The sequence below is a fragment of the Drosophila kikkawai genome, chromosome 3L (genome assembly GCF_030179895.1).
Source record: "Drosophila kikkawai strain 14028-0561.14 chromosome 3L, DkikHiC1v2, whole genome shotgun sequence".
NCBI classification, from domain to species: domain Eukaryota; kingdom Metazoa; phylum Arthropoda; class Insecta; order Diptera; family Drosophilidae; genus Drosophila; species Drosophila kikkawai.
The window spans coordinates 1,328,436-1,338,912 of NC_091730.1; the positions used below are offsets into that span (position 1 = coordinate 1,328,436).

Genomic DNA, 10,477 nt, shown 5'->3' on the forward strand with positions numbered 1-10,477 from the left:
CCCTTAAATACTATATACCCCTTAAATCTCTGTCTACTCCCAAGGTATGAAAAAACAGCGCAAAGTGGTTGGCTTTGACACTGCGCCGCTCGATCGCTGCGGCGGTCTTGGTTTCACGGACTTGGACTCAGGCTTGGACCAACTCTACTGGCTGCCAATTTGCTTGCCAAAGTCCGCGGGAGCTGGCAAGCAGCAGCAGCAGCAGCAGCAGCAGCAGCTTATAAAGCCATTAATAACCCGCGCATTTTCAACAGTTTTTAGCCCCGCGACTGCACACGAGACGTAAATGGTGACTGGAGGAGATTGACGGGGGACGACGACGACCGGCGGAGATCGGCGACAATGTCATGGTTCAGGCATCAATTGCGTTTGCTTATTAGAGAGATGTTTGCGTGTTTGTCTCCGACTAGGTGGTGGACGTAGATGGCTTTATGGATGCGAGGGCGGTCCCAAGAGTTTGATTTATCAACGAGTGTGATAATTGCTATCAAGGGGGTTATTTTCCCCCAGGAGTGATAATTGAAGGATAGTAGGAATATATAAGGATTTTATAGGTACTCTCAAAAGTATTTCTTAAATTTTTTTCAGCTTTAATTATATTTAAATACCTTTTCCAAAATTAATTACCAAATGTTCTTTATCTCTTTTTTTACCCAAAAAAAAAACGGATTATTAAAGGTTTAACAATATTTCCCCATTTAATTCCAAAAGCTTTTAAAACGTCCCCCTTAAAATTTCCCGTAGAGCAGGCACATATATCAGAACGATCTTCCATATATAGCATGCCCGCATTATTTGTCTAGGTGTCTAGGCTGATCCAGCACCGTAAGTGCCTCCAACAGTCGAAGGTGTCGAATGGCGGCGCCCCCGCACCACCTTTGGAATCACCTATGGAACCAGCACCAGCACCAGGCACCACCTCCACCTGCCTGCCGCATCCCAATTTGTGGCTTGTTTTGCTTGCATTTTACACATAGAGTCACAGCTTAATTCGCCAAGGTGTGGGAGTGTTTATCTCTCTCTCTATTTTTTATATATTTTAACTTACTTTTGTGGGTTGTTAAAAAGAATTTCCAACGCTTTTGACTTTCAGTCTAATAAGTTTTTCGAGAGGTTGTAAATTTCGTAATTAGTATAAGGTTGGATATGACCTACAGTGGCTTTAAATCCCCAAAACCCTCTCTAAATCCTATACTGGCTGCAATAAATCTATGTATATAAACATATATACGAACTTCCCCATCTGTAAAGTGTTGTTCATCTATTCTTTCGCTTTGTTTCCTTTTGGCCAAACTGTCGCACACGAACGCACACGGCAAAAGAAAATGAAAAGAGAAAAAAACCAGAGCGGGAAAAAGAAAATGAAAATTCCCAAAGGAAGCATAGATAATGAGCCCGGAGTCCCCGACACTCCGAATGCCAGTGAAAAAGTCGACCAGCCGAAGCCGAAAGCCAACTCTTGTCAGACGGAAACAGGGACGGATTCAGAGTTTAAAATTAGTTTAAAATATAAAAACTAGTTAATATATACTCAAGAGTTTGACAAATAACAAACTTAAACAAAATATAACTAATTACAAGAAAAACAAATATTTTTAGGGGCCTGTTTCATTAAATATTTATATACAAACAAATTAAAAAACATTTTCAACACACATTAGACTAGACAAAGCCCTAATTATTTACAGTTTTTGTATAATTTATAATACTAAAATAATTTAAACAAACTTAATAAATTATTCAACACATTGTATATTGGTTTTGTTTTAAAGTTCAGCGAACTTAAAATAAGGAAATATCGTAAATTAAGTGTTTCTTTAATTCTAAATGATTGCAAAGAATATTATAATTAAAAAAATAGTTAATTGATTAAATGTAATGGTAAAGAAAGAATTGTAAGAAATAAATATGTACTTTTAATTTATTTGTATATATTAAATATTTAAAAAAATGTTATGAAACTGTTTTTAAACGATTTATCTCTAGGAAACCTCTTTAAAAACATTTTAAAAGAACTTGTACTAAGAGTCTTCCCTTTTAAAAAGGAAACCCCCACCCCTTAAACCTAAACAATCCGCTCCTGGGGTATGGTCAGTCACCCAGTTCGTCAGTTGTGGCCCCCCGACGACGTTCGGGTGACGTTGACTAGTGTCAGCCATTTTAGCCGAGTTGCCGCGGTGCTGCCACAATGGCAATATGCCTTGGCCATTGTGGAACGGCGACGACTCTCCCGGCAGCGACTCCGTTACCAAGCTGTGCTGCTGCTGCTGCCAGCTTCTGTAGCTTTTGTAGCTTTTGTTTTTAGCCATTGTTAGCCGGGGCTGGTGCTTCAGCTTCTGCAACATTTGAATGATTCTCGTTGGTCGTGTCAGTCCCACGGGTAATTATTGACACGGTTGTATGCACGCAGCCCAAAAAGCACACACAAAAGCAGGCGGCGGTGCGGCGGTGTGTTGCTTTGCCACGCGAAATAATAAAAAGCCAACTCCACTCGAAATAATAATAATGAAAATGTCGGTATTTTGCCTCGAGGAGGGGTTTCTCTACCGCTTCGATATAGATACGAATGAGTATAGTGTATAGTGTATATAGAGGAGGGTGTGCTGTGTGTAGGGGGTGTTGCCGTCGCACTCGGCACGCATGGCCACATTAAAACCAATGAAAACTACAATTTGCCCTCGCATATTAGTGGCTTTTCTTTTATCATCCACATAATGCGGAATGTTAGCTACTCCAAAAGGTGGGCCATATAATTTTTATGAACCAAAAACAGAGTTGAAAATAAAATTTAGCTTTTGAGTATTGAATTTTATGATAGTTTTTGCCACCGTTAAATTAAGCAAGAAGGAGGGGTATCAAGAGGTAATACTTAAAGTGACTGAAAAGCTAAGCCTTTCTTGGTAAAATATTTACAAATTAATTAAAGATTTAACATATATTATGTTAAATTTCAGTAGAGTTTCTAAAGGAAGTTCAATAATAATCCTCAAGTTCTTTTTATACTTAGAACAAAACTACAAATATAAAAAATATTTTTAAAAATATTATTAATTATAATATGAATTTAGTAATTAAAAGAATAAAAAATGAAGTATATTACATATTTAATTTCCTTATTAAAATCCATTAACTATGATTAATCAACAAGGAATTTCTCTTCTGTTTTTGGACAATCCTCTGAAAATCCCATAAATTCTTTAAGCGTATTTCGACCATTAAAAAAACCTTTCCTTTACGTTTTTCCATATAAAAGTTTATATAGCCCGAGGGGCGGCAGTCAGTCATTGGGTGTGCGTGTGTACTAAGAGTGTGTGCCAGTGTGTGTCTGCTTCAACTACCCCCAAAAATGGCAGGTGGCAATAGATAAAACGTATAAATAGGCTGTTGTGGGCAGTCGCCGCCATGTTGTTTCCCCATTAAATTTCATTTCATTTCGACGTCTCTATTTTTTAGAAAATAATCAAGAGACCAGAGAGAGAGAGAATAATTATATATTGGGCATTATAAATATATATATATTGTTCAAGTGCATGAAGCGCATCGCGTGGGTGTTTGCCCGTGGATGTATTATAGAAAATATATAATTTTCATGTTTAATTTTCCACGTTGGAAGTTCCAACGACGATTTTAAAACATTAATGCCGTCGCATAAATAAAAATCATTGCACTTGCGCTTCTGTATTATATATTATTGTTATTATTTGCTGTTTATTATTGTTTTCGTTGTCAATATATATTTATATATATATATATATTTAAGCCTAAAACTGGCTTTTGGTTGGGTTCAGGATATTTGTGTATATATTTACAGGCTGATGCAATTTTTATGCGGAATTACTCGTACTAACCAATAACATTTTTGGGGCCTCTGTGAATATTGTTAATCAACACATCCAATGAAATATGCATTTAAATTATGAATTAAATGCTAAAAGCGTGCGGCACATTAGATTTCGATCAAGTGGCAGTGCAGGGGGCATTCAGACGAATTTAATGATATTTCTGTTTTTGCATGATAATATTAATTTTGGCTTTAAAGAAGCTAAAATAATAAGGGAATTACTTGGGGGAAAATTGAAAAGGTCTTTAAAGGGGGTTTAACCCAGTTCTTTCTTACTTTAAATATAGGAAAAGAGGTTTTTAAATATAGAAATAAAATATATTTTATGTAATAATATTAGTTTTTAAAATATTGATTTCAGAAACCATATTATTTAGAAACTACTACATTTATGATTCACCTATGCTAACGCTAGAATAACTTTTAGAATTATTTATTAAATTAACCTTTTTTGGGCAAAATATAAACAATAAACTCCTCGTAAATCCTTTTTTTTTGTTTGTTTTTGACAAAACCAAAGTAATTCCCTGGCGACCCCGTAAATCTGGCAAATTGTCACTTTAATCGCCCGCCGATTGACGTCAATATTTTTGTGTATTTTTTGACGATTGAGCATTGACCAGGAACATTCATCCAGAGGAGATCCATCAAATTGCTGGGGCACTTAAGGCCTTATAAAAAAGGGTAATTTCACGAAATGCCACGCTTTTTAATGGCAACTTTCATTAACGATCCGAACCCGATCTGCGAGAGGTGTTTGTTAGTTAATTACCAATTGCTCTCGCTGACGTAGGCAATCGCATTATAATATGCCCACTTAATTGTTTAATGGCTTTTCGAACACTTTAAGCAAACAAATGAAATTAATAAATACGCGCAATTATCGGCAGATATCCGAGGTATTAACGCCCAGCAGCCCCAGCAGCATCTCTGCAAAAGGTGGCCGTAAAATGTCTGTAAAACTGTCTCGTAAAATGTGAGAAAAAAAATTAACCAAAACAAACTGAGCGCTAATTAAATAATAATAAAAGGACCGTCTTTTTTTTCGAATAATATTCTTTTTATTTGTTTTTTAAGAGTTTTTTTTCTGGCTTTTTCATTTAATTTTTTTCTTCTGGTTTTTCATCTGTTTTTTCTGTGTGTTTGTGTGTGTTTTGTTGACTTTGCTGCTGCATATATGTGTGTGTGTGTGTGGTTTTGTGTATATATAATTTATTATACAGTTGAGGGCATGGCTTAATCTTAAATATTCGGTTTCACTGCTCATCGCATCGCTCTCCTTATAGCATAGTTTTTCAACATACCAAAAACAAAGAGTACACTAAACAAAAATTTCGTTTACTTCTAGTATAAATGTATATATAAAGTTACACCCAAAAAATTGTAATAGAAAAATAGAAAAGTATACAAAAAATGACGAGTAAAAAACACAAATTGAGGAGGTTTTTTTTTACACAATTTTTCGTTTATTTTTGTTTTGTTGAAATAATTTCATTTTTTGTTGTTTAGCATTTAGGTTTGCCATGTTTCGTTTTTTTGTTTTTTGTTTTTTTAATGTACATCAATTAATATATTACAATTTAGCATTTGTTGTGGTTGTATTTGATTATTTGTTTGTTTAAATTTTAAGATTTAGCTATATTCTGTGGTTGTTGGTTTTTACCATTCGTTTCCTTGGCTTACAATAGAAAGTACAGTACTAAGTAACTAAACTCTTCACGTCGTGCCTAATTCTTTAAAAATTACCGCCTAGAAATTACAGTTTATATATATATATTTTATAAATGTTGTTGGATTTTTTTAGTTGTGTTTTTTCATGATTTTCTCGTAGGGTTTATTTAAAAAATCTACAATTGCATTTAAAGCTAAAAAATATGACTTAACTGTAAGTTTTTATTTACAGAATGTTTTGGGTGTTTTTTTCATTAATATTTACTTATACCATTTTCATCTCGCCGCGCGTTAAATTCTAGGTTTTTCTCCGTCGTTTGTTTTCTGTTTTTTTGATGTCATATATAAATTTTTTAGAGTACAATCTACTGGCTATATATATATAATATATATAAACACGGCTTGCTTAAGAACCTAAACCCTAGCTAGAACCGACTGGGGCCTTTTCTTGAGCCTTTCTTATATATTTTTTGTGTGTTTTTAATTTTTTAACTTGATCTAGACGGCGGCGACAAAGTGTGACAAAGAACGAAAAAATATTTTTGTGGACTTTTTACCTTTTTTGCTTGTGGTGGAGCAGCTGAGGAATTTGTTTTCTCTTTACTTGTTCATATTTTTTGGTTTCTTTAACACTTGGGTCGCACTTTTAACTAGTTTTTGTTTCTTGTTTAGTTTTAGTTTTAATTTTTAGCATTTAGTTTTTTTAGGTTAAAACAACATCACTTGGTTTCACGTTTGATTTGAATTGCGTGTTTCTATTTCGCTTTATACAAAAGGAAATCGTTTTCGTTTTACATTTAATTTAGTTTAAATTGATTTAATTTAAGCAAGTTTTTCAAACTTTAAAAACAAAACTAAACTGGTGGATGGCAGCCTCCTCCTCCTCCTCTTACTCCCATCGCTCCCTGCTCCTCTTTAAGCTGAAGTTTAACACAGATTAATGCACTGGTAAAAAAGATGATCTCTCAACCTCATCAACGTTATCATCATCATCATCATCTTCGGAGACCTAATCTTAGTTCTATATTCCCTATAGATGACACAGTCGAACTTTTTCAACGCGGGTTTATCTAAGGTGTTTTTAATGAATTTTTAAATATTTTTCAGTATCAGTTTTGAAATTTTTAAGATTTTCCTTACAGTTTTTAGACTTTTAAAACGGTTCGGAAATGTTTTTTAAATTATTTCAGATTTTAAGAGATTTGTATATAATTTTTTACCGAAAAAACTTTTCTCTTTCGAGTTCTTTACAAAATTTAAAAGGATTTTCCTACTGTAAATTTGGTTTTTTTCTTTAAAAACTTTCTGTATTTCAGTGAATATTAACCTTTAAAAATATCTTTTAATAATATTTCTTGTAAATTAATTTTTAAAATTAAGTTTCCCTAAGAAACCCCCACAATCATCTCAATGATATCCCCAAACTGTATTGTAGAAATTCAAAAAATTACTCTCTTGCTGAAAAAGTTCGACTGCACGATCCTAGGGCTGCTCCCGGTCCCGATCCCTGTCCCTGTCCCTCTCCCTTTCCCGCTCCCGCTTGAACTGCGGCCACCCGTTCGACGCCGAATCCTAGGAGGACTCATAGCCAAACCAGGCGGCCGACGAATGCTATTCCCCGCCAGCACCGCCCGCCCCGCCGAAGCTATTAAAATGCCTCACGGCTCCCGGTGCCGCGGCGGCTCCAAATTGCAAACTCAACTCGAAGAGGCGGCGGGCATGGAGCTGCTGCTGCTGCTGCTGATGGTGATGATGATGCTGCTGGTGATGATGGTGCTGGTAGTGATGATGCTGGTGCAGCGGATTCAGGTTCAGATGGCCTCCCAGGACACTGGAGGCCGAGCCCGCTGGCGATGCCGAGCTGGGCGGCTGAAGGGGCAGACCACTATTGCTCCCAGCTCCCGGCGACAATTGGGAGTTGCTGCCACCGCCGCCGCCGTTGCCGTTGCCGGGCGTCTGCTGTTGCTGGGGATGCTGCTGCAGCTGATCGCTGGTATGGAACAGGTGCGGATGGTGGGCGGGATTCAGATGCGGATGCTGGTGCGGATGCGGGTGAGGGTGATGTGGATGCTGGTAGCGCATGGGATCCATGTACATGGCGGCTGCTGCAGCGGCTGCAATGGTGGAGGCCTGCTGTTGTTGTTGTTGCTGTTGCTGGTGGTGCTTCACTTGCTCCTCGTTGTTGTTGTTCGTGTTGTTGTTATTGTTGTTATTATTATTGTTATTGTTGGTGCTACTATTGTTGTTGTTGTTGTTGCCAGCGGAAGAGCTGCCCAGCGGACTCTGCGGCGACATCACCTGGCTGGTCATCGTTGCCGACGATCCCGCACTCGAGGAAGGTGTGTTGGGTGTATGTTGCTGCTGCTGTTGCAGGTGTTGCTGCTGCTGCTGCTGCTGTTGCTGCTGTTGTTGCTGCTGCTGTTGCTGCTGCTGCTGCTGGCTTAGGCTATTGAGGGATGCAGGAGTGGACGCAGCTGCAGCTGAGTTCGACTCCTGGATTTCTGATTGCTAGTGGGCCGCCAACTGATGCGCCGAGACCACCGACGAGGACTGCATATTCTGTGGGCTCAACATCGGCGGGCTGTGCGAGTGCGAGTGGGTGCCCATGGGGCTGCCGTGCATGTCATGGTGCGGATGGTAGCCTCCATGATGCATATGTCCCGGCGGCATGCCGTCCATCATGTCGCCACCGAGTGTATTTGGCGGCGTCATGCGCTTCTCCTTCTGCCGCCGATTGCAGAACCACACACGGACCACCTCCTTCTCCAGCTGCAGCGAGTCCGCCAGCGAGGAGATCTCCTGGGCCGAGGGCTTGGGCTGCTTGTGGAAGTGCTGCTCCAGCGCCCCCTTCACGCTCACCTCGATGCTGGTGCGTTTCTTGCGTTTCCTGCCCTGCGCCGCGATCTTGTCAATGGACGTCGGTGATCCGGTGGTGGAGTCCGCCTCCTCCAGCCACTTTTGCAGCAGCGGCTTCAGCTTGCACATGTTCTTGAAGCTCAGCTGCAGTGCCTCGAACCGGCAGATCGTGGTCTGGGAGAAGACATTGCCGTAAAGGGTTCCCAGAGCCAGACCCACATCCGCCTGGGTGAAGCCGAGCTTGATGCGTCGCTGCTTGAACTGCTTGGCAAAGGCTTCCAGATCGTCGGATGTCGGTGTGTCCTCCTCGCCGCCACTGATGGCATCCCTGTCGCCGCCACCGCCCATGTGATGGGCGTGGATGTGCAGCTGCGGGGACTCCCCGCCTCTGAGAGCATGATGCAGCGGCGCCACACTCTGGTGATGTGCCGCTGCAGCCGCATGGGCCGGGTGATGGAGCATCCCGTTCATCGCATGATGATAGCCCAGCGGCGATCCGCTTGGTGCATAGTGACCGGCATGTGGAGCATGCCAGGCGGCATGCGGCGAGGGCGAGGCCATGCCCTGCTGAATCCTCGTCTGCTGGGAGAGATGTGACATCTCCTGCTTCACTGTGTCCGCCGCCGAGGCAACGGCAGCGGCGGCAGCAGCGGGATGATGGTGCGTATGATGCGTGGGCAGTGACCAGGGATCCGGATGCAGTGTGCTCCAAGAACCCAGTCCCGAGCCGGGACCCAAGCCCAGGCCAGTGCCATTGCCCTGACCATTGGGCGACGGCGACGAGGGCAACTGATGATGTGCGGCTGCTGCTGCGGCGACGGCGGAATGATGATGATGATGGTGCTGCATGTACTTCATCTCACCGGCATCCGCGGCGGAACGGGGCGAGGAGGTGTGATAGCCACCGCCACCGCCGCCGCCGCCGCCGAGGGCCATGTCCAGATCACCGCTGGGCGGGGTCATGTACGAGGTCGCGGCCATCCCCACCGCTCTGGGGCTGTTCAGGCCCTCCACGCTGGCGGGGTAGGGCTCCAAGTTGGGGCTCAGTTTAACGACTTTGTACACCGATCGATCGAAAGGAAGACCGGGGTCCCTATGCTCATTCCACTCGAACCGTGAGGCAACCGTCTTGACGTCTTTTACGTACAACGTGGCAGGCGAAAAAATGTTTCCAAATCTCGGTTAGGCTCCTCTTGGTCCTATCCTATATCCTCCTCCTTGGCCTCTCCTTGGCGCTCAACAAGTTTTCTTGTATTTGAAATTTTTCTTGGCTTTTTTCCCGTCGGGAAAACTTTGTTTCTTATTTTTTGGGTTACACGTTTATTTTATTTTGAATTATATTTATTGTATTTTCTTTCATTTAGATTTTTAGCAAACACTTTTTGGAACACTTGGCACTTTATATATTTTTTGGGTTTCGATTTTTTTCGATTTTCGCTATTATTTTGTTTAGCTTAAAAATGTGTCACAGAAGACGCGTGTGTTTTGGGGCAGAGATTCTTCTTTTATTTTTTGGGAAGAATTCAGAAATTCAGAGCGTGTGTTTTTGTGTGTGTGTGTGTTGTTTCCGTTTCCGATTTCTCGACTTCTCGATTCCGATTGAGAGATTTTAGCTTTCTTGCTGCTGCTGCGTTTTCTTCTTGTCTCAGAATTTCGACAGACAGCCGGAGAGCTCAGGGAAAATTCACGTGCAGACTCGCAGAGCTATCGAAGTGAACTAACGTCATGTCTCGCACCGCAGTGCTACGTAGCGTACGTCGCACACACACTGCGGACGCACACTCTCACACACAAACACACCCCGTCCAACGAGCACACACAGTCACACCATCGAGCAGCCGGCAAGGGAAACTGGTTTTGGACGAGCACCAGAGCAGGGCAGATAGCAAATCCTCAGAGTGGGATGGCGCTAGAGGCGCTCGCAAACTGGAAGGCGACTTGCGCTCTATTGGACTCGATGTATTCCAGCGTTACGCCCCCAAAAAGAAACGAAAAAAAAAGTGGGAAAAAGAGAGAGCACAGCATATATAGGAAAATCATATGCCAGGCGATCTCGGGACGGCACAGAGAACTCTGTGGAAGGCACTGACTGCATTCCCATGCAAAGAG

At 41.5% G+C, this 10,477-nt stretch overlaps 1 protein-coding gene across 1 annotated transcript; it reads right to left on the reverse strand.

The window, feature by feature from the left end:
* Window positions 1-5,284: 5,284 nt before the first annotated feature.
* vvl (ventral veins lacking) lies at window positions 5,285-10,100 on the reverse strand. Its single transcript, XM_017173347.3, has one exon. It carries the CDS (start codon window positions 9,347-9,349, stop codon window positions 8,021-8,023), a length of 1,329 nt encoding a protein of 442 aa, XP_017028836.2. The 5' UTR covers window positions 9,350-10,100; the 3' UTR covers window positions 5,285-8,020.
* Between the last annotated feature and the right edge of the window lie 377 nt (window positions 10,101-10,477).